The sequence below is a fragment of the Pongo abelii genome, chromosome 5, assembly GCF_028885655.2.
Source record: "Pongo abelii isolate AG06213 chromosome 5, NHGRI_mPonAbe1-v2.0_pri, whole genome shotgun sequence".
In the NCBI taxonomy this organism is placed as follows: Eukaryota; Metazoa; Chordata; class Mammalia; order Primates; family Hominidae; genus Pongo; species Pongo abelii.
The window spans coordinates 17,845,696-17,870,503 of record NC_071990.2 but is presented as its reverse complement, the minus strand read 5'-3'; the positions used below and the strand labels follow the sequence as shown (position 1 = coordinate 17,870,503).

The 24,808-nt window shown below is 40.4% G+C and overlaps 2 protein-coding genes across 9 annotated transcripts in view; both read left to right on the top strand.

Annotated features, from left to right (window-relative positions):
* KIF13A (kinesin family member 13A) overlaps positions 1 to 24,808 on the top strand; it is a 233,525-nt gene that overhangs the window by 95,513 nt on the left and 113,204 nt on the right. The gene's annotated exons all lie outside the window — the stretch shown is intronic.
* On the top strand, positions 6 to 24,784 carry LOC129059889 (zinc finger protein ENSP00000375192-like). The gene is made up of 2 exons (XM_054557255.2): positions 6 to 16,293; positions 16,617 to 24,784. The coding sequence occupies exons 1-2, from the start codon at positions 16,136 to 16,138 to the stop codon at positions 16,813 to 16,815; spliced, it is 357 nt and encodes a 118-aa protein (XP_054413230.1). The 5' UTR covers positions 6 to 16,135; the 3' UTR covers positions 16,816 to 24,784.

The following is a 24,808-nucleotide window of genomic DNA, read 5'->3' as shown; positions in this document are numbered from 1 at the left end:
TAAGCACTAATATGAAATATGGCATGTATACTGGCTTAGTGTGCAAAAATCCAGGATTTAATTTATCACTGTAACCCATGTAGAACATCTGTCTCATTGACAACTAAAAACAGCATCCTAATTTAAAACTCACATCATGAACAAACAATTAATATCGGTGTTAACGTAAAGTTAGAATGTCGCTCTACATTGACAGAGCACTTTCACACATTATTTCTTTCTCAGAATGAATGCTGTAATCTTCAAAGCAAACCTGTCAGGTTATTGTTTCTATTTTCTTGATGATGAAATGAGACTCAGAGAGACGAAATAGCATGTCCTAACTCACAGATTGAGTGAATGGAAGAGCTGGGACTGCACAGTATCAACAGCCTAGAATGTGGAGGAACAACTATGGTAACATCATAGGATGGCAGTTGGTAACTGTGATTACTGATTGGACAAACAATCTTTTCCTGTGCCCCACTAAGATTAGTTGTTATCATTGGAAAAGTTCTTCACACTTTTAAATAGAGATTCAACATTCTACCAACTTTATATGCCTCATTGGAGTTCCTAGCCCATCACCATGGCCACTAGTTATTTTTTTCACCACCTGCTCCGGCCAACCTTTGATGGCATCTTTACCATTGAGAAGCCTAGAAGTTAGAGAATAGTTAGAGGAGGGAAGTGGGGGAATATGAGAAGTAAGGAATCTGAATGACCAGCCCCCGAATAACTGAAGATGGATTTTGTTACCAGTGAGCATTTTGCTGAGTATCAGAGGGACACTTAGCACCAAAAGGAATGAGAAATTTGACCAGCCCCTGGCCAGTGATACTGATTATAGCTGTGGTTCTTGAGATAGGATTAGAACAGCCTTTACCTACACAAACTATATGGTCGGAATCTAAGACAAGTTGGGTGATGGCATGGAATCCAGAAAAGACAAAGCTTACTTTCCCCTGGGGTTATGAAGAACAATCCATCTTAGCTCTTGGATTATGGAAACCCACTAAAATGCTGCTGTATACCTTATACTTATTGAAGACATTGTCCTTGGCAATAAGAATTTCAGCTTTAGCAAGGAAGGCATGCATTGAACAAATGATATAAGATCTGTTGAGAAAGAGGAAATATATAATATATTAGAAAAGTATTGGCAGTGGCATTCTGGCCAAATCTAGGGAATCAGGAGATTCTCCCTGAGCAATTGTCGATGTAGATATAATCCCTAAAACTGGTCTCTACTGGAATGTATAAGTGCTGTTTATCTAGCTTTTACATCCCTTGCTGTTGGTTCCCCAAAGTTTCAGAACAGTCAGTCTTGTAGTACAAAGTATTCCCCCACAGAAAAATACCAATGAAATACTGCGCAACTCCACATATGCCTGCTTAGTGAAGGAAAAGCACTGAAATGAAAAAGAGACAGAAAAACATTTTTAAAAACCACTATTGCTTTGTACACAGGAATGTTCTTGTCACTTTCTAGTGAGTATATATAGCCTAGTGGTTCCCAGCCTTATTTTTGCTAGATATCCTATTGATTGTTCCTAAGAAGTGTCATGAAATTTTCAAAATAAAATTAAAGCTGAATCACGATGTTAAACAATGCATATATGCATGCCATAAGGCACATCTGGAAAGCATAAAGATCATCTTGAACTCAAATAAATGACACAATAGAATCAAATAAAGACGGACACAAAGTAGATACAGGCCTTTCCTCATAGAAACTATGTAAATGTTGAAAGAAAGTGGGAAAGGGAAAGGTGCTTTTAATGATGATTATGTAAGAATAAAATTTTATTTAAAACGATGAGATTTGGGCATATGTAATCAAAAGCATCATAGAAGCCTGGTTGTTTCAATTTAACAAATAATTATTCTGGGCAGGGGACAGGTGCTGCATGAGTCAGACAGAGCTCTAGCATTCTAATGGGGGTGGGGGGAGGGGAATACAGTTGAGCCCTGAACAACACAGGTTTGAACTGCCCAGGTCCACTTATATGCAAATTTTTTTCAACCAATTTAGTTGAAATTTTTCAACCAATTTCAACCACTTATATGCAAATTTTTTTCAACCAATATATTTTCTATATATTTTTTCATATATAGAAAATACAGTATTCGGGGGACATAAAACCCATGTATACAGAGGGCCAACTTTTCCTATAGGTGGGTTCCAGGGGACCAACAGAGTAGGACTGGAGTCTGTGTGGATTTTGGTATACATGGGGGTTCTAGAACCAATTCCCCACATATACCAAAGGATGATTGGTATGTGCACAATGTAATATAAAATTGATTATATTAAAGACCACAAGAGGCAAAACATTTGTGAAATTCATAGAATGAAAGTTCCTGTTCAGACTTCTGCTGTCAGAAATGACAAACTAGGTAATTAGCATTGCCTTTTCCACTGAGGACAACTAGGACTGGACAAAATATTAAAAACTTATGCTTGAAGGCACTGGAGATAAGCCAAGTTAGTGAGGAATTACTAGACCAAGATCCAGAAAGAGGTAAAATTTTAGAGAGATGAACCTAGCATTTAGATATACGCCATTCAGGAAGGAGCGGCTTAAAGACAGAGCAAATGCATATTGCTGACTGCTTTGTGGGGCTGAGGAGGACAAAGTACTGGAGTTCAGGTCCTTCCAGAGGTGGAGTCCTTGCTAATCTCCTTATACTTTGGGTTGGTAAAGTGGATTGAGATGCAGCCAGCGGTAGGGTATGAAGGTGAAACAGAGGTAAACCAGCCATCACATGGATTGTTGTGTGGTTCCAAGCCATTTATATGATCCAGGAAATCTCAAGCACAAAAATTGGAACAAATTGATACCAGAATGCAGGTGCCCATAGGCGCCTGGCAGAAGTGAATGAAATCCTGTCTTTAGTGATTCCACAAACTGTTTTAAAAATACAATGTCCAATACACTATCAAAGTTAAGGAGGTACATGACAAGATGTGACATGAACAAGAGCCAACAGAAATAATAAAAATTAGAAATAGACCCATAGATGCTTCAGATGACCAAATTATTAGACAAGAACTTCAAAATGAATATATTTGTTATCTTCAAAGACATAAAACATAAGATTGAAAAATGTTGGAGAGAACTAGAAGCTATAGAAAGTGGCATAACTGATTTGGAAAATAACCCAATAGAAATAAATCCTCAATCTGAAAAACCCAAAACCGAAATTAAGAATTTAGTGCAAGGGTTTAGCAGCAGATAGATCCAGCTGTTTTTAATCCTTTCTTAAGAAGATCTAAATGCCTAGCTGGTCCAGTTGAGTTAATGATAACTCAGCCATGGTTGAGTTACCATTATTCTTACCCGACTGCTATGCAGGAAAGGTCTCACATCCTTTCTGTCAATCCTTGGGATTGTACTCTTTGAATACTATTGTTAGTAACAGCTGTCTTTAATTGAGAGGGAGTTGGGATAGGGATGAATAAGTAAAGCATAGGGGAAACTGTACTGTGTGATACTGTAATGGCAGATATATGACATTATCCATTTGTCAAAATTCATAGAACCATACGGCTCAAAGAATGGACCCTAATATAAACCGTGAAGTTTAGTTATGAATAATGTATCAGTATTGGTTCATCAGTTATAACAAATGTACCACACTAATAAAGATGTTAATAATTGGGGAAACAGTTCTTAACAGTAGAGAATGGGGACAAGCGAGACTATATAGGAACTCTGTACTATCTGCCCAGTTTTTTTGTAAGCCTAAAACTGCTGTAAAAAAAAAGTCATGATTATGAAAAAATCACTATAATTCTTATTAACAGAATGAAAAAGAAAAACTATGTGAACATATTAGTAAGATGAAGAAAAAGGCCAGGTGCAGTGACTCACGCCTGTGATCCCAGGCCTTGGGAAGCCGAGGTGGGAGGATTGTTTGAGACTAGCTTGAGCGACATAACAAGACCTTGTCTCTACTAAAAATAAAAAAAGTTAGCAGGGCATGATGGCGTATGCCTGTAGTCCTAGCTACTCAGGAGGCTGAGGTGGGATCACTTGAGCATGGTAAGTTGAGGCTGTAGTAAGCTTGATCATGCAACTGCACTCCAGCCTGGGCAACAGACCCCCGTCTCAAAAAAAAAAAAAAAAAAAAAAATGGGGTGAGACACAGTGGCTCATGCCTGTAATCCCAGCACTTTGGGAAGCCGAGGTGGGCGGATCACGAGGTCAGGAGATCAAGACCAGCCTGGCTAACACAGTGAAACCCTGTCTCTACTAAAAATACAAAAATTAGCCGGGTGTGGTGGCACACGCCTGTAGTCCCAGTTACTTGGGAGGCTGAGACAGGAGAAACACTTGAACCCGGGAAGCAGAGGTTGCAGTGAGCCGAGATTGCGCCACTGCACTCCAGCCTGGGCGACAGAGCAAGACTCCATCTCAGAAAAAAAAAAAAAAAAAAATGATGCAGGAAAAAAAGCATTTGACAGAATTCAATGTTTATTTATGAATTTATGATACAAACTTGCAGCAACCTAACAGTAGACAGAAACCTCAATATGATAAAAGGCCCATGAGAAATCTACATCTGACATCCTAAGTAATAGTAGAAGACTGAATACTTTCTGCCTAAAATGGGGAATAAGGCGAGGATATTGATCTAACCACTTATATTGTGCATTGACAGGAGGTCCTAGGCAGTGCAGTTAAGCAAGAAAAGAAGTAAAGGAAATTCAAGATGGAAAGGAAGTAGCAAAAGTATATTTACAATAAGGTACAATAAGGTTGTATACTTGAAAAACCTTAAGAAATCTGCAAACAAGCTCCTGCAAGGTGGCAGAAAAAAGGTCAAAATATATTTCTTTATACTATCAATAAACAATTCAAAAATAAAATTTTTAACCATCAAAACATCAAAAACATTAAATACTTGGGATACATCGAGTGAAAAACAGACAGAGCTTCTAAAAGCCCACATTTGGTTATTTGATTATAGACAGATGTGCCAAGACATAGAACTAGGAAAGTGTCAACTGTGCTCAGGTAAGGGCAAGGCATAGAGTTGGACTAAAGGTACATGAAGAGGAATCCTGGGTGACTGAACTGTATTTACCCACAGCACTCCTGACACCAAATATATGGTGTTTTCCCCAGCACAAGTAAATTCTCCAATTCTCCAAAATCAGCTGAGTGCCCTACTATCTAGTTCAATTCTGGCATGTTACCTGGAGTTAGCACAGACCTACAGGTTAAGGGCTCAGTCCCATAAGGCTGCCTCCACTTTAGATGCCATTCACAAGTCCCAGGTTGCCACCTATACTTCTGACCTACCGGCTATAAATCAAGAGTTCCCATGTCCCCCTCCTCAGGTTCCATAATTTGCTAGAATGACTCACAGAACTTAGGAATGCCCTTTACATAATATTGCTAGCTTATGATAAAGGATAAGACTCAGGAAGAGTCAGATGGCAGCAATGCATAGGGCAAGGCAGTGTGAAGCCTCTCTGCCCTTTCTGTGTGTACTGCTCTTCCAGTACCTTCTTGTGTTCAGCAACCCAGATGCTCTCCCATCCTTGTAGTTTAGGGATGTTTATGGAGGCTCCATCACATAGGCATAATTGATTGAATCCATTGAACTCAGTCTCTAGTGTCTCTCCCCTCCCAGAAGTCAAGAATGGGGCTAAATGTCCCAACCCTTGGTCTTTCTGGTAAGCAGCCCTATCTTGAAGCCACCTAGGGACCCCAGCCACCAGTCATCTCATTAGCATACAAAAGACACTCTTATCACTGCACAGTGATGTATCACCCAGCTGTGGCAGGCCTTGATGTCAGGGTTGGACCTTGATACCTTCAGTGTCTCTATTGCCTGTTTTGAACAAAGCTTGATCAGTAGGGAGGCTAGTGGTAGTATTCAGTAAAATACATCAGAAAAAAAGGAAATAAGGGTTTGCATAGGAGCAGTGCCCATTAGAGTAGGAAAGAGGAAGGGAAGAATTATGAAAACATTACAGAAATAAAGTAACCAGGACTTTGATACTAACAGCATATAGGAGAAGACAGTACAGCAAGAGTCAGAGATGTCTCGGGTTTGAAACTGAGTGAATGAAAAGTCAAATCAACAGAAACTAAAGAAGGAAGAGCTAGTTTGGTTCAGTGGGAAGTTGATTATGTTCTAGAGTGGGCTGAGCTGGAAATGATGGCAGCCATCTGATAGGATGCTTAGCAGGTGATACGAATTTGCAGACCCTGCCTTACAAAGATGAGGTAAATTATTGGGGCGAAGAGAGTAGGAAGTGGAGGAAGAGGTATCTCTTGTCAAGGAAAAGAGGATTAAATGGAATAGAAGACATGAGAGAATAGAGGATAGCACCTTGGGACTCACTCTGCTTTGGAGAATGAAAAGAGGAGGAAGAACCAATGAAAATTAAGAAAAGCCATGGATTCATGAATGGTGCTGCTGGTGGTGGTGGGGTTGAGAATTCATACACTTGTTTTCCCCAAATTGGGTGTCTTTCTTTTTTTAAGAGACAGGGTCTCACCCAGGCTGGAGTACAGTGGCACAATCATAGCTCACTGCATCCTCAAGCTCCAGCCTCAAACTCCTGGGCTCAAGCAATCCTCCTGCCTCAGCCTCCCAAGTAGCTGAGACTAGAGACCTGAGCCACCACACTTGGCTAATTTTTTAATTCTTTGTAAAGATGAGGTCTCACTCTGTTGCTCAGGCTGGTCTCAAACTCCTGGCTTCAAGCTATCCTCCTTCCTCGGCCTCCCCAATTGGGTTTCTTTTGTTCCTAATTCCTAAAAGTTATTTTTTCTAAGTGTTGTGTTAGGGCAAGGAGAAGATGAAGGTATTCTTCCAGCTGAGTTTTAAAAGTTAGATTTAAAATTTTTTATATTGCTTGTGTAATGTAGCATGTCAGAATACAAGGGAAATGTGTATAAGTTTCTGTCTTTATAAATTGCTTTGTACCATATCTTTGGGTTTTTCTCTTTGATAAATGTTACATTTTGTAAATTTGCACTCTTGAGTGGAGAAACATTTATTTCAGCATAAGCCTCATGCGTACCCTTTAGTACTTTTACCAGTTGTGTATTATGATGTAGTATTTATGGAAGTGTGTTTTGTTTCTTTTAAACGGAAAAGCAAGCTTTTGGGCAAACATGAGACATCTGCTTCTTACCTCTCTGTAGTTTACAGGGGGAAAAAAGAGACTTTGTCTCATAATTTGTGGGATTGGAGTGTCTTTCCTTCTCAGTGTGACTGTAGTTTTGAGTCTGAGGTTTTTGTCTGAGAAATATTGCAGATAGGTGTAAATGAGGGAAATTCGGCTGGGTGTGGTAGCTCATGCCTGTAATCATAGCACTTTGGGAGGCTGAGGCAGGAGGATTGCTTGAGGCCAGGAGTTTGAGACCAGCCTGGGCAACATAAGGAGACCTTGTCTTTAAAATAACAATAACAATAATAATAATAACATTATTATTATTATTATTATTATTAGCTGGGCATAGTAGCATGTCCCTGTAGTCCCAGCTGCTTGGGAGGCTGAGGTGAGAAGATCGCTTGAGCCCAGGAGTCTGCAGCTTCAGAGAGGTATGATCGTGCCACTGCACTGTAGCCTGGGTGACAGCAAGACCTTGTCTCTTTGAGAAAAAAAAAAAGAAGAAGAAGAAGGGGGAAAGTGCTTGTTAGTTTAGCCACCTTCTGATTAACTTTGGATTTTGGCAGGAGGTGGTGCAGAGGAAGAAGACACTTGTATGGAGAATCACTACCTAATTATGCCATTACGTATGCTCTATTGATAGGTACAAGGAAGTGTCCTCAGTCAAAGCAGCTCTGCTTGCAGAAGCCCAGTTTCCGCATTCCCAGGTGGCCCCAGAATGTCTGGCATGTTCCAAGACCCCTCGCTTGTCATGGTTTTGTTTTATCTGGGACAAGTTTCTTTCCTTCCTAAGGAGCCACATTGAAACACACACAGGAATAAAAAAAGAATTCTTCCTCCTTTTTTTCATTTTCTTCTTCTGTCCCTCAGTATTTATTGAGAACCTTCTATGTCCCAAGTTAGCACTACATAGCTAGAACAGATTTTTTTTTTTTTTTTTTTTTTCTGAGACGGAGTTTCACTCTTGTTGGCCAGGCTGGAATGCAGTGGTGCGATCTTGGCTCACCACAACCTCCACCTCCCAAGTTCAAGCAATTCTCCTGCCTCAGCCTCCTGAGTAGCTGGGATTACTGGCATGTGTCACCACGCCTGGCTAATTTTGTGTTTTTAGTAAAGACAGGGTTTCTCCATGTTGGTCAGGCTGGTCTCAAACTCTTGACCTCAGGTGATCTGCCTGCCTCAGCCTCCCAAAGTGCTAGAGTGAGCCACAATGCCTGGCGCTAGAAGAGATTTTTAAACTTAGACCATTTAAATCTTTTTATTCAAGACCAAGGAGACTGATCCTTAATTGGCTAAAACTGTCCAGGGGGGAGAGCTTGGCTCCAGTCTAGACCTCCTGGTTGCCAATCAGGTACAGTCCAGGATGATCTCAGCATCTGTGGATTTTGGTATCCTCAGGGACTCCTGGAACCAGTCTCCAAGGATACAGAGGGACAAGTGGATTTTCTTTGACACCATATGATTGTAAATGAGTTTTTCTGTGTATTGGATTTTATGTGCCAAGATATAAGGAAAGAGTAAGAAGGAAGAATCTGGGGGAAAACATATAAATAACTGAAAAATCACTTTGTTTAGGATCATGCTCTTTTTTACTCGGTTTGCTCATTTTAAACTCACAATTTTTTGTGAGTTTCATGTATGATTTATTTGAATGTTAGAACTTGTGAATTAAATTCACTTTCAATGTTTTTTGTTTTATTTATGAGTTAGGTTACTGAACTTCAAGGTGTTTGATCTCACTTCTATGTTTATAAATTTTTGGCAAAATTGTAAGCTGAAGAAATTGACTACATTATAACAAAACAAAATTGTTACTTTTTGAAACTGAATCATTTGAAGAAGCACACAGATACATACCAAAAACCTGCCTTTATAAAAATTGCTCAGAAAAAGTGAGGGGGAAACCTTATTAGGTACAGCTTATGCCATCTGAAACGCAACTTTATTTAGTCTAGCTTCACAATCTGTGACTGCCTTCATTTTCTGTTGCCTCTGCTGTTTTGCTACTAAGCATTTGGCCTCAATGAGGTGAGTTCTAGACCTGTACTATTCAGTACAGTAGCCATTTAACCACAGTGGTTTATGAACATGTGATATGTGACTGGTGTTGCTTGAGATGTAAGTACAAAATATATGCTAGATTTAGAAGACTTGGTACAAGAAAGAAAAAGAATGTAAGATTTTTTATATATTTGGTTTAAATATATTATTTTTATATTAAATTATTTCATCTCTTTTTACTTTTTTGGTTTTTTGTTTTTTTGAGATAGGGTCTCACTCTGTCACCCAGGCTGGAGTGCAGTGACGCAATTTCGGCTCACTGCAACCTCCACCTCCTGGGTTCAAGCAATTCTCTCACCTTAGCCTTCCAAGTAGCTGGGACTACAGGCATGTGCCACCACGCCCAGCTAATTTTTCTATTTTTTGGTAGAGACAGGGTTTCACCATGTTGGCCAAGCTGGTCTCGAACTCCCGGCCTCAAGTGATCCGCCCGCTTTGGCCTTTTCCCAAAGTGCTGGGATTACAGGCATAAGCCACCATGGCTGACCTATTTTTACTTTTCAGTGTGTCTACAAAAACATTTTAAATTACTTATATGGCTAGCATTATATTTCTATTGGACAGCTCTGTTTCAGATCAAACCCGTGGCTTAGTACCGAACACCAGTATGCTTCCTAAGGCTTTTGCTTGTTTAATTACCCAGTCAAATGCAGCAGACCTACCTTGATCTTTTACATTTTAACTTTTATATCTGGGTCCAGGAGTGTTCCAGCTGCATGAACTCAATGACAGCATAACCTTCTCGCTATGCATTTTTCCTAGGAATTGTTTTTACTTATCCATTCAAAATGTATTAATTCGGCAAACATTAAATGAAAACTTTCTGTGAAAAGTATTGTGTGAGGAGTTTGTGGGGTTCAAGAGTGACTAAACTAGTAGTTCTTGTTTTCTAGAATTCATAACATGATGAGGAAGATTAGATATACTATAATCTAAGTAGTGGAAATTAGATTATGGTAACATCATCATTCTCTACTTCAGTACTTTGTGTCTTATGTCTTCCGAGGAAGGCGGCTTCATAGCTAAACATGGAGCTTCAGGAGGCCTGCAAGTATGGATAGGGTGTCAAAGTGCAGAAATTTAGGACAAGAATCAAGATGTAGGGGCCGGGCCCAGTGGCTCACACCTATAATCCTAGCACTTTGGGAGGCTGAGGCGGACGGATCACCTGAGGTCAGGAATTCGAGACCAGCCTGGCCAACATGGCAAAACCCCGTCTCTACTAAAAATACAAAAAAAAAAAAAAATTAGCTGGGCGTGGTCGTGGGTGCCTGTAATCCCAGCAACTCAGGAGGCTGAGGCAGGAGAATTGCTTGAACCCAGGAGGCAGAGGTTGCAGTGAGCCGAGATCCTGCCACCGCACTCTAGCCTGGGCAACAAGAGCGAGACTCTGACTCAAAAGAAAAAAAGAATCAAGATGTACGTAAAGGAAGACAAACAAGAAAGTAATTGATGTATTAGGAAATAAGTTGCACACTCTGGTTAAAGTGTAGAGTACATGAAAGGAAGATCGTATTTTAAAAAACTGGGAGAGTGTAGTTTCTAGAGCATTGGGAGTCTGGACTTAATCTGGTAGGCTATGAAGATCATTTAGGATCTTTATATAGAAAAGCTACATGATCAGAACTGTACTTGAAGAAATTCATAGGGCTGCAAGATAGAAGATAATTGATAAGTATACAATGTAGAGTGGATAATAATCTAGGTTCATTTTAAAGGAACTGCTTTGTGTGTGAGTCTGCTTATGCTCCGTGATGCAACAGTAACAACCTTAAATGTTCAATGGCTAGAAACAACAAAAATATATTTCTCTGATATTACATGTCAGCCGAGGTTCCCTGTGGCCATGTACCATATGACTTCAATCTGGGCTCCAGATTGAAGGAACAACCCCTATCTGGGACTTGCTAATACTGTCACAGAGGGGAACAAAGAAAGAGAACTGTGCAGTGGCTTCTTAAAGCTGTTGCCCAGACTGGCATATGTCACTTTGTTCATACTTAATTGGCCAAAGCAAGTCACACAGCCAAGCCTGATGTCAGTATGGTCAGGAATTGTATTCCTTCCTACTATAGGCACTGCATGTCATGTGGCAATAGGCAGGGGTGTGTAATTCCCTTACCAGGAGGGCCAGGAGTCATTTGGAACAGAAATGCAATATACCACACTTTGTCATTATAAATCATATTTCTAAAAATTTCCCAAGGCTTTTTTTTTTCTCTTTTTAACAACAAAACAATCCTCAGAAACATAGGGTGGTGGTGGTGGTTGTTAGCAGTTGTTGTTGTTTTGAGATGGAGTTTCGCACTTGTTGCCCAGGCTGGAGTGCAATGGCATGATCTTAGCTCACTGCAACCTCCACCTCCCGAGTTCAAGTGAAGTGCTGTATGTTTCTATCTTGAAATTCCTACAGGTTCTACTCTCCCCTTTCCTTCTGCCCAGCTTTGTTCAGAACCAAATGCTCTCACTGGAACTCTGTGCCTTTAGATGTCTACAGTACCACCGACAGAGTACCAGTCACATGGAGTATAGGCCCCAGGAAGAAAAGATATCCATCTCCCTTGTCTCTTGGTGTTGATCCATCTCCCTGTCTAGAACAGTGAAAGCCTTCTGGACCAGGGAGTCTCTTGGCTCCCACTTGGCCCGAGTCAGCCCCAGCAGTGTGAACTCTTCATCAGTCCTTTCCAGCGTAACTTAACTGGGAGTAAATGTTTGCAGCCCCTGGACTGCCTCAGGTCCTTTAGCTTTGGTGACCTGGGGCCGTGGAGTCAGCCTAGCATTCTCCTCTCTGGCTGTATGCACCTGGCATGGTGCAGTGAGGCAGAGGGGACTGGAGAGATAGGCACATGAAATGAGGTCTTGGTCCAGAAGTTCTGAGCCAGACCCAGAGATTGCTCGTGGTGGGTGATGTTAGTGTGACTCAGATTTAATCTAGGTTTTATTTTTCTTCTCATTTTTATGAGTGACAATAATCATTTATCAGAGATAGCAGATAGGATCTGATAGCACATGCTTAGACATTTGCAACTTATCTTTTGGACTGTTTTTATTGAAGAAGAAGTATTCTCTGTTTGAAAATATCCACATCACCTTTGAATGTGCTGTTGGAGAAGTTATTTGGTTGGCTAGGTTTTTTGAGAAGTGATCAGGATATGAAAGAACTGGAAATACCACAGATTGTGCATTTGTGACACTCCGACCCCCACCCCTCAGCAACCAGTGAAGCGGATTTTGAAAATGAACGATAAAGGATTAAATATGAAATGAGTAGAGTATTTGAAAGACTTAGAACTGAATTAGTGCTTCATTGCTTATGCACCACTAGTTTATGTGTGCAGTGTTAAATGGAAGCTCTGTGCTGTTTTAATATTGGTCTGGGTTTTGAGAGGATGATTTCCTGTTTTCAGATTTATTCATTAAATGAATGAAAGCATGAATTAGCCCTTTGTAGACATACCTTCTCCTTGCATCCATAGAAATTTGAACTGCAATGCAGAGTAGTATTTTCCAAAGATAGTTGTTTCCTAGAACAGACTGTGCATTCCCTGAGATCAGGGACAATGTCTTGTAAATGTGCAGCAAATGCTGTTGGCTTTGAATCTTTAAGAGGCTTTTACATCTTCACAATCAGTCAGTGCCGACTGTGTAATGCAAGACATTATTTGGTATGTATCTATAGGCATATGTAAAGGAAATGATTAATTACATTGCCAAAAGACAGCTGTTACTTGACAGATGTTTAAATGGGAAGGTAGATCTGTCAAAAAAACTCACCAGTAATAAGGGTGATGACTCTAGCATTCCTTGGGAGATGTGTTCAGATACAGGCTGGAGTTCCTGCTGGCAGAGCTGCTTTTAGAAAAGCAGTAGTGAAGGCAGTTCTGTGATCACACAGGCTCTCGGTGCTGGGGTTTCCTTTCAATTTCAGTCCAGTTCCTCTGAGATGAATGAAGTTTAACTCTTCCTTTTTTTTTTTTTTTTTTTATGAGTCTTTACAACTTTGATATTAGGAGAAAGATGAAAAAGAGAGAAGCGTTGAAACTTGGCATTAAAAGAAAAATTTGAACATGAAATGAAATCTAGAACTTTACTTGGTATGACTCAGTGCTCTCATAACATGGTGTGGTGAAATGTGAACGAATTTGAAGTTCAGTTTCATATTAATTGTAGTCTTTCAAATTGACAAAGTTGAAAAGTAACCACAAAACAGGACATTGGCAAGCTAATGTTCTTAAAACTGGAGAAATGGGGGTTTTCAAGAGAGCTCTGGGGCTCAGTTTTCAAACTAGATAGTGGCAGAATAGGCTGTTAATGGCAGCTGGGTCTGCAGATGTGAACAGCGGATTAATTGTACAAAGAGAGGAAGAAGGCAGTGTAGAGGAGAGGACACACTCCTTCATACAAAGCAAAGCAAGTCCACATAGAGCAGAATTTTTTTCCCCAAGGGAAGCCCTTTTGATTTTAGATTTGGGCTCTAGGAAGTAGTGTGTTTTGCATTGATATTTTTGACACAGAACCAAACAGTCTATAGCAGCTCCCACACACATGGCCTTTTCTGCCTTTTCACTTCTCTTTCTATTTAATTCAGCAAATACTGAGTACCCATCTACACTATCCTGTACCTAGAGAGAATAAAGATGAGTTAGCACAGTCCCTGGCTCAGAAAACCTTCCAGCTTGGTGAGAATATAAAGTATTTAGATTGGTGCCTGGTACATAACAAACGCTCTACAGCAGTAGCTGTGCTATTAATGGGGGAGAGAAGTCCATCAGTACATAATGATAATATTGATAACAGTAGCTGCCATAGACTGAGTTTCACTGTGTGCCAAGCATTATCTTAGTAGGTATTCCGTTTATGTTACCACAATCCTAAATTAATGTAAAATGTGCAGTTACTTAGTAGATGAGTGTGTGTTAGAGAGGGAGAGCTGTTGGCTAAGACAGCCCAGAGGAGGCAGTAATTATAGGGAGGAAGTTGAGAAAACATTGGAGGAGGTGACATTTGAGCAGGTCTTGAGTAGTGTGAGTTGTACTTCACTGGGCAGGGAGGCAAGGTGAGGAAAGGGAGAGAATTACAGGAAGGAGAAATTCCCTTATAGTTCTACATTCCCTTCTTTTTTTGTTATTATTATGATTTCCTTCTCTTTTTTTGTTATTATTATTTCCTTTTAGCAATGGGATGTCAGTAGGTTGTCCAGGCTGGAGTACAGTGGCTATTCACAGGTGTGATCATAGCTCATTGCAGCCTCAAACTCCCGGGCTCAAGTGATCCTCCCACCTCAGCCTCACAAGCAGCTGGGACTGCAGGTGCATACCATCATGCCTGGCTCTCCCCTTCCTTCTTCTTTTCCCTAGACATCTCACTGTGTTCAATATACCCAAAGGATTTCTTGATCGTTGGTGGAATCTCTCAGAGCTGAGAAGTTGGCTGACCATTGACGTAATATACAGATTAATAGGATCATTTCTTGTGTCTTTTTGGGAAAACAGTGGGAATCCAGTAAACACAAAGGTAATGCCTGTAGGGTGACACCAGTCTGTTACTGTGGCAGTTGAAGTAAAAATGGAGGCTTTGGCAAAGTATCGTTGGGGTGCTGCTATCCTGGCTGTGCCACTGAAGGATTTACGCTGACTGATCTGTGCTATTTTAAGCAGACGTCACATGTGAAAACAAAGATTTACATGATTAAGAGGTAGTTCAGCAGGAAGTTGCCTTTTATTTAATTATTTTTATTTTATTTTTTAGAGACAGTCTGGCTCTGTTACCCAGGCTGGAGTGCAGTGACATGATCACAGCTCACTGCAGCCTTAAACCTCTGGGCTCAAGCAGTCCTCTTGCTTCAGCCTCCTGAGTATCCGGGACTATAGGCACATGCCCCTGCAGCTGGCTAATGTTATTTTTTGTAGAGACTATGTTGCCCAGGCTGGTCTTGAACTCTTGGCTTCAAGTGATCCTTCAGTCTCAGCCTCTCAAAACACTGGGATTATAGGCGTGAGCCACCATGCCCAGCAAAAGTTGCTTTAAAATGTAAATTTGGCTGCATAGTATTTTTGTTTGGTAATGAAAAGATTAGGGAAACCAAGGCTTTATCCTCTAAGAATTAATATTGTAGCAGAACAAAGGGAATTGTATATAAATAGATGTATACATATATATACACACATACAGAATCTGATTAGACAGATATGGAAATTCAGGATAATGAGAAATAGTATCCTTTAAAGTTTTATAAGGAGGCCGGGTGCGGTGACGCACACCTTTAATCCCAGCACTTTGGGAGGCCAAGGCAGGCAAATCACTTGACGTCAGAAGTTCAAGACCAGCATGGCCAACATGGTGAAACCCCATCTCTACTAAAAATACAAAAATTAGCCAGGCGTGGTAGTGGGCACCTGTAGTCCCAGCTACTCAGGAGGCTGAGGCAAGGGAATCGCTCAAACCTGGGAGGCAGAGGTTGTGCTGAGCTGAGATCATGCCACTACGCTCCAGCCTGGGCAACAGAGCAAGACTCCATCTAAAAAAAAAAAAAAAAAAAAATTTATAAAGGAGTGACATTTGAGATGACATTAAAAGGAAACAAAAAGGGGCAGGTTTTGCCTCACTTTGCAAAAATCTGATGTATATGTCCAGAAATATTTCTTTACATAAAATTAAATTATCTTGACATAATAAATATTAATCACTTTGTGTCTGAGGAGGGTTTCTGAGAGGTATTAAAATGATTTTAGGGAAAAAAATTACTTTTCTTAGAAAAAGAATACTTGTTTTGTGTTTTGCCTTTTCAACTAGATTGTAAGCAAGAGGATACAAACATGCCTAGTACATACTTGAGTTCCCTATAGCCCTTAAAATTGAAAAAGGTAACAAGTGGGTGTTAGTTTATTGCTTTCCAGATTGACCATTTTGCAGTTGGAGAACATATTAGTGAAAGCACACAACTCGAAAGGACAAATGAAAGGATACAGAGATAATGCAGTTGAAAGCACCTTCACACCTCGTTTTTATGGATCAGAAAAATGGTTACAGATTACATATCTTAAAACACGGATGCTTTCTGGTTCTCCAAGGAACATAGAAGATCTTGCTTCTTTTTTTATTTTTTTGAGACAGTCTTGGCTCTGTTGCCCAGGCTGGAGTGCAGTGACACAATCTGCCGAGATTGTGGAGGTTGCTCACTGCAACCTCCGTCTCCCGGATTCAAGCAATTCTCATGCCTCAGCCTCCTGAGTAGCTGGAATAACAGGCACATGCCACCATACCCAGCTAATTTTTGTATTTTCAGTAGAGACAAGGTTTCACCATGTTGGCCAGGATGGTCTCAAATTCCTGATCTCAAGTAATCCGCCTACCTCCACCTCCCAAAGTGCTAGGATTACAACCGTGAGCCCTGTGCCTGGCCATTGCTGCTTCTTTTTTTTGAGACACAGTCTAGCTCTGTTGCCAGGCTGGAGTGCAGTGGCGCCATCTCAGCTCACTGCAACCTCCACCTCCTGAGTTCAAGCAATTCTCCTGCCTCAGCCTCCCGAGTAGCTGGGATTACAGGCGTGCACTGCCGCACCCAGCTAATTTTTGTATATTTAGTAGAGACGGGGTTTCACCATGTGTTGGCCAGGATGGTCTCAATCTTCTGACCTCATGAGCCCCTGCGCCTGGCCTTTTTTTTTTTTTTTAACTGTAAATTGAATTTTGCTGAAATGCCATCAGAGATGACTTTTAAGTAAGAGTGGAGTTTAACTGTACTACATCCTATTCGTAAGTCATGGAACTTCATTACCTCAGATTATATATATCTCTCAACACATTTGCCTTATTAAAAACAGCTTTAGTAACTATATTAGATGTTCAGTGGTTCACAAAAATGCAAAGCTAACATTTTTAAGAGCCTGATAAAGGTGGAGCAGATGTACCGCAAGCTGCAGGGAATTAAATCCTGATATGAGTTTTATAAGTTGCAAACTAAGAGGAAGGAGTGGGATTCTGAGAAGGTGGAGTCAAATTTTGTTGAAAACAGTGAAGACAATAGCTTTCAGATTTCAAAAACGACTATAAAACATCTATGCTTTTGGCTGTTTTTTCAGTTGAAAAGCTATGAATGCCTTTACAAAAAAAAATGTTCTCACAATGTTGGTTCTTATTGATAAAATGTAAAATTTATATTTGGTTGGCATTTTGTTGTTTTACTCAGCTGTATGCGTTAAGAAGTCTGCTGGGCCAGGTACAGTGGCTCTGCACTTTGGGAGGTTGAGGTGGGAGAATTGCTTGGGGTCAGGAGTTCGATACTAACTTGTGCAACGTTGCAAGACCCCATCTTTGCAACAACAACAACAACAACAACAGCAAAATTAGACAAGTATGGTGGCATGTGCCCATAGTCCTAGCTACTCAGGAGGCTGCTTGAGCCCAGGAGTTTGACATTACAGTGAGCTATGATTGCCCCAAGCCCCACTGCGCTCTCTGGCCTGGACAACAGAGCAAGATCTTTTTTTTTTTTTTTGAGACAGAGTCTCGCCCTGTCGCCTAGGCTGGAGTGCAATGGTGCGATCTTGGCTCACTGCAACCTCCGCCTCCTGGGTTCAAATGATTCTCCTGCCTCAGCCTCCCAAGTAGCTGGGATTACAGATGTGTGCCACCATGCTTGGCTAATTTTTTGTATCTTTAGTAGAGATGGGGTTTCACCATGTTGGTCAGGCTAGTCTTGAACTACTGACCTCAGGTGATCCGCCCTCCTTGGCCTCCCAAAGTGCTGGGATTACAGGTGTGAGCCACTGAGCCTGGCCCAATTAGAAGTCTTAAATAACATTTTTCTAGTATAATATGGTGGGTTTGCAAAAAATAAGACTTTATTTTTCTTCAGTCATCAGTTTCTGGCCAGCCATGGTGGTTCATAACTGTAATCCCAGCACTTTGAAAAGCCAAAGCAGGAAGATCACTTGAGGCCAGGGGAATTCAAGACTAGCCTGGGCAACACAGAGAGCCCCCATCTCTACAAAAAATAACAATTAGCTGGGCATGGTGGCATGCACCTGTAGTCCCAGCTACTCTTGGGAGGATCACTTGAGCTGGGAGGTTGAGGCTGCAGTGAGCTATGACCATGCCACTGCATTCCAGCCTTGGTGACAGAGCAAGACCCTCTCTCTAAAATAAAGTTTTTAAAAAATTAGAAAAAAACAAAGTAGTCAGTTTCCAAGGAATAAGTCTTGAGAAATTGGTTTTCTCCCTTTTGAAATGTCAGTGTATTTTGTATGGGAAAATCAAAACTACTGTAAAGACCTAAGAAAAGCATGTCTCCTTTTGTGACAAACTTTGTGTTATTCATTTAATTACATTTTGGCGTGAAAGGAAGGGTAATAGTTTGTAAATAGTTTATGGAACTAACACGAGATTGCAAGGGAAATGTCAAGGACATGACAAAGGAATTAATTTAAACATCTTTAAAACTGCGTTAGTAATGGCCATAATTTTTCTAGTGGCAGTCAAACAAATAAATGTTCTAATTTCTGTGCAGACTACAAATTGTGTATGATATGCCCTTGCTTGTTGATCCACCTGAACCATGGAATAATGATGCTGAAGGGGACCCCAGTGCTCATCTAGTGACTGAATCCTTATTTGACCATTGCAGGAATCAAGTTCCCCCAAACCATGCATGTGAAAGTAATGAAACATCTAAAAATATATCCTGCAGCTTGAACCTCTGCTTACTCATAATAGTTCTTACATCCACTCCATGCTTTTATCTGTGTTCCAACTCCTTCCCCTGGTAATATGTTTATTAATTGAAAAAATATTACATACAGTGCCTGCCCTGTATGAGATCCTGAAACAGGCACTATGGGGTGCATGGAACATAGTCCCTGCTGCCATGGAGTTCACCATTTAGATTTGGAAGTAAGAGCCACACAGAAGAACCGAGGCATAAAACAGGACCGTATGTGAATCAGTGTCATGGGAGCTACAAACTGCTGTAAAATTTCATAGGAGGGAAGGGATTGGGAGATCACTTCCAGCTGAGAAAAAAATATAACAAAAATTTTTCTATTCACTTGCTTTGAGTTTTAGGAAAATCTTGTAGATTTCTGGACTTCAGCTTTCTTCCTAGTAAATGTTTAGTAAAATAACAACCTATACTCCATGACTGGTTTGAGGTATCACCATTCTAAAATGCCTGTGATCAAAGATTTTGAAATTCAAGACATAATGCAGTTCAAAGGGCGCTGCTATTTGGCAAGCAAAGAACAGTTGTATCTATCGGTATTGTCAGGACTCTTTTTTCATCTGCAGGGTTTTAATATTTGTCTGAATTCTAGGGGGCAAATACTTAAAATGAAAATTGTCTCATGTGCCCTTTTATTAGCAAAAACAACTTTAAATGATTAACTCTTTGATTGTTAGAAGTTTTCACAGACTTTGGAATAATTCTTACTGACAGGTAGACCCTCAAAATTTGAGGTAGATTTCATTTTATTTTAAGTAGCATTACTATGAATGTAAATCTCTAGCTTTCTAACTTTATTTGAAGAATAGCAAATTGTTAAATTAAGTTTGACCTGGATGCAGTGGCTCATGCCTGTAATACCACACTTTGGGAAGCCAAGACAGGAGGATCACTTGAGCCCAGAAGTTAAGACCAGCCTTGGCAACACAACATGACCCTGTCTCTATGAAGAAAACAAAAATTAAAAAAAAAAAAAAAGTTAGAGGTAGGCATGACAAATTAACATGTAGAAAATAAATGATTATTCCACTACATATAACAATAACTGAAGAAGTGAATAAATGATTATTCCACTATATATAACAATAACTGTGTTCAAAACACAGTCCTTGAACACACAGGTGCTGTCTGCCCCAGTGCCTTTGCACCTGCTATTCCGCCTGGCTGTCGTGCTTTTCCACAAGCTTTCACAGGACCTGCTCCAGTTTTCTCCAGTGCCCCCTTGCTGTTACATTTTTGTGTCACTGATTACCTCCTGGCACCATATGTGTTTATTGTTTGCTTGCATATTGCTTCTCTCCCTTCACCTCACTGGGAGCTTCATAAGGGACATGAATAATATAAGTATTACTACAGATAATGCAAGTAATAGGATACTCGTGAGCTCCACGAGTCTTTGCATGTTTTTTCAGTGCTATAATTCTAGCGCTTAGCACACCATAGGTACTCAATAAATGTTTGTGAATGGATAAGTGAATTAATGAATTAGATGACTACTACTAGGCCTGATTTGTAGGTCATGCTCAGTAAATACTGACTGCAGATTTTTTTAGTGCAGAAACCAGAAGTTATTGAAAGCAGCACAGAATGAGGTTGAAAACCAAAGGTTCTTGGTGGGAGGATTTTTTTTTTTTCCTTAATATTTAGGATGACGCATGTCACTGAAATTCACCGTGGATCAAGCTTGGGCACAGTGCCCAGGATATAAGAAGGAGAGCAGTAAAGATACTTCAAAAAAAAAACAAAAAAGAAAAGAAAAGAAAGGAAAATAGTCTCTATTGGCTGTTTAAAGTAAGGAGAGTTGACTTAGGTCAAAAGAAAAGGAAAATGTCCTGGGAATAAAAGTTAAGTATTATAAGATGCCATTAAAGGGAGTTTGTGGAATCTCCTTTTCTGGAAATGTTTAAAAACAAGATAGATCATCATCTCTTAGGAGTGTTGAAGTTCAGTCCTGCCCAGAGGCAGGAAGATTAACTGGATTACGCCTGTGTGGTCGGTCTCTAGAGTCATTGGAAGAGCCCTTGAATGCAGTAAATATTCCACATTCTCTTGGCTGAAACTATTGTTTCATAACTGTTCATTTGAAACTTGGTTATTATAATACCAGAGTGAATGTTTAAGTAACAAAATTGAATTTGGATCTCGGGTTGATGATGTAAGTTGAGTACATCATATATACCTAAATCAGTTTTAAAAGCATTAAAATAAAGTATATATAGTGCTGAAACTATTCAGAACATAACTTAGTCTTTTTTTTTTTTTTTTGGCAAGAGAGAGGGAACATTGCATATAACTTACTAGTCTTTTATAATGTAAAAAAGTGCCTGCTTCCCTGCAAGATCTTAACGCCATTGAGTACATCAATAAGTAATTATAAAGTGACTACTATAAACATTGCAGGCTTCAAAGATGAATTCGATATGGATCCTGCTTTCAGGGAACTTAGTCTACAAGTGGAGATAAAACATATATACAGTCTGGGCACAGTGGCTCATGCCTGTAATCCCAGCACTTTGGGAAGCCAAGGTGGGAGGACTGCTTGAACCCAAGAGTTTGATACCAGTCTGGGCAACATGGCGAAGTCCCATCTCTACAAAAAACAACAATTAGTTGGGCATGGTGGCATGTGCCTGTAGTCCCAACTACTCAGGAGGCTGAGGAGGTAGGATCAATTGAGCTGACTGAGGCTGCAGTGAGCCATGATAGTACCAGTGCACTCCAGTCTGGGCAACAGAGGGAGACCCTGTCTCTGAATGAATGAATGAATGAATGAATGAATGAATGAATGAATCCTGTCTCTCACACACACAGATCATATACATGATAAGTGAAAAATAAAATAATTGAGATAGGAGCCATAAAAAAGGACTAAACAGTGTTGTAAGGTTTCAGAGAAAGAAAAGATGATTCCTTTGAATTTAACCAAGAATGGTTCTGGGAGGAAAAATGTATCGAACTGGGCCTTAAGGGGTATGACGTATTTTGAAGGGTGGAAATGAAGGAGAAAACAAGGACAGAGATGAAATTATACTTAGTAATTCTGAGGTAAGGACAAGTTCCACTGGAGCATGAGGAATTTGGGGTTAATAGGCTGAGAGGGCCTATTGTGGCTAGTCTCAATGCCAGGCCAAAGAGCATGGGTTCTGTGTGCTCAGTGCTTAAGATCTCTTGGAAGTGATTAAGCATTAAAGGATCCTGCCCATGGGAGGTTTGTAATTTGCTGTTTGGACTGCAAGAGATAAAAGGCAATAGCAGTGAGCCCAGGAAGGTAGCTACTGAGTCACCTGGGCTGCATTTGCTAAGGGATATGCTGAGAAGTAGTAGTTCCAAGGCATGTTAATAGGTGTTACCCCAAAAAGGGTCTCCTCACCAAAATGAATTGGGGAAATAAAATGTTAAACAATCAAATAGGCTTCTTTCCTGGACTTCATTTCTGAAAAGTCTCTGGAAGACTTTTCAGAGCCTTTAATATTGAGAATTTCATTGAGAATCTCAAATAGGATAAAACGTGCACCACTTCCAACATGATTTGGTGTTTTTTCATGGATTAGCTCATGAAACTCCGGTTCCTTAGAACACACTTTGGGGAACATTGCTCTACACATTTAATAATAACAGCTGGAACACAAGTAGTGGTAATGGGCATGAAAAACAGCAGTTAGGGCCAGGCACAGTGGCTCATGCCTGTAATCTCAGCACTTTGGGAGGCTGAGGCAGGCAGATCATTTGAGGTCAGGAGTTTGAGTCCACCCTGGCCGACATGGTGAGACCTCGTCTCTACTAAAAATACAAAAATTAGCTGGGCATAGTGGTGCGTGCCTGTATTCCCAGCTACTTAGGAGGCTGAGGCAGGAAAATCGCTTGAACCCAGGAGGCGGAGGCTGCAGTGAGCTGAGATCATGCCACTGCACTGCAGCCTGGGTGACAGAGTGAGACTCTGTCTCAAAAAAAAAGGAAAAGAAAAAACAGCAGTTTGATGGGAATCCTTACAGAAGAAGCACCAGCCGTTCCTGATATATAGTAGGCATTCAGTAGCTATACAGAAAGTTAATTCATGTAAAAGTGAATTAATGATTTAATACCAGTAGATGTTGGTATGGATGCGGTGAACAGGGAACACTTTTACATTGCTAGTAGAAATGTAATCTAGTACAACCACTATGGAAAACAGTGTGGAGATTCCTTAAAGAACTAAAAGTAGAACTACCATTTGATCCAACAATCCCACTCCTGGGTATCTATCCAGAGGAAAATAAGTCATTATACGAAAAAGATACTTGCACATGCATGTTTATAGTGGCACAATTCACAATTGCAAAATCATGGAACCAACCCAAATGCCCATCAATCAACAAGTGGATAAAGGAACCATGGTGTGTGTGTGTGTGTGTGTGTGAGTGTGTGATGGAATACTACTTAGCCATAAAAAGGAATGAATTAACGGCATTTGCAGCGACCTGCATGAGATTGGAGACTATTGTTCTAAATGAAGTAACTCAGGAATGGAAAACCAAACGTCGTATGTCCTCACTGATATGTGGGAGCTAAGCTGTGAGGACAGAAAGGCATAAGAATGATACAGTGGACTTTGGGGATTTGAGGGGGAGAGTGGGAAAGGAGCGAGGGATAAAAGACTACAAATATGATGCAGTGTACACTGCTCAGGTGATGGGTGCACCAAAATCTCACAAATCACCACTAAAGAACTAACTCATGTAACCAAATACCACCTGTACCCCAATAACTTATAGAAAAATAAAAAAAGATAAAACATGAAATTAGCCAGGCTTGGTGGCGAGCACCTGTAGTCCCAGCTACCCAGGAGGCTGAGGCAGGAGAATTACTTGAGCCCGGGAGGCAGAGGTTGTGGTGAGCCGAGATCGCACCACTGCACTCCAGCCTGGGCGACAAAGCGAGACTCCAACTCAAAAAAAAAATTAAAATTTAAAAAATATGAAGAGATACTTTTACATGTAAAAGACATGCCAAATACTAAACATGTAAAATTGCTTCACATCTTTACTTTTCGAGGAAATGTATATTAAAAATACAGTAAGAACCCCCCCCCCACCACCAAAAAAAAAAAAAAACCATACTTTGCTGGAGATTGCCTGCTGAGACAGAAGGGGAAAGGAGTGCAGGATGGGAATATGGAGAGTTTTGCACTTCAGTATGCTAGAGATGATATCATGAAAAGCTAGGAGAAGGAACCACTTTATATGAAAGTTGAGTATTGAGAAGCTGAGGGAGATCGACCTGGAAGGTTCAGTGGATGCTGAAACCATGGACTTGTGAGAGAAGACATTGTTTTTGTTTTTTGTTTTTTCTCATCAGATGTATTGTGGAAAAAAATATCTGGTTAAAATGTCTGGTTATTTGAATTCTAGATAAATAGTAATTTTCATGTACAACTTATTCTAATACAGAAAGCTAACCATATATTTAGTCTAAAAGAAATATCATAGGGCCAGGCGCAATGGCTCACACCTGTAATCCCAGTACATTTTGGGAGGCAGAAGAGAGAGGATTACTTGAGGCCAGGAGTTCGAGACCAGCCTGAGCAATAGGGCAAGACCTCCTGTCTGCAACTATTTTTTTTTTAATCGCTCGGTATGGTGGCGTGCACTGGTGCTCCTAGCTACTCAGGAGGCTGAGGCAGGAGGATCCCTTGAGCCCAGGAGTTTGAGGCTGCAGTGAGCTGTGATAGTTCAACTGCACTCCAGCCTGGGTGACCCTCTCCCCCCAAAAAAGAGGAAAATAAGAAATTTTATGGTTAACAAAAGCACCAAACCTATAGTAATTTTTTTCAATCAGACAGTATTGGCCATCCTTCTCATCTTCACCAGTGATTTTTTTTTAGTCTGATTTACTCATAAGTTAATTAATCTTTAATGTTTTGTTCTTTCATT

Bases quoted from the DNA above. Each gene is read 5' to 3' on its own strand.
- LOC129059889 (XM_054557255.2), top strand. From the start codon at position 16,136: ATGAAAGGATACAGAGATAATGCAGTTGAAAGCACCTTCACACCTCGT. The intron at 16,294-16,616 runs GTCTTGGCTCTG...GACACAGTCTAG, and splicing joins TTTTTTATTTTTTTGAGACA to CTCTGTTGCCAGGCTGGAGT.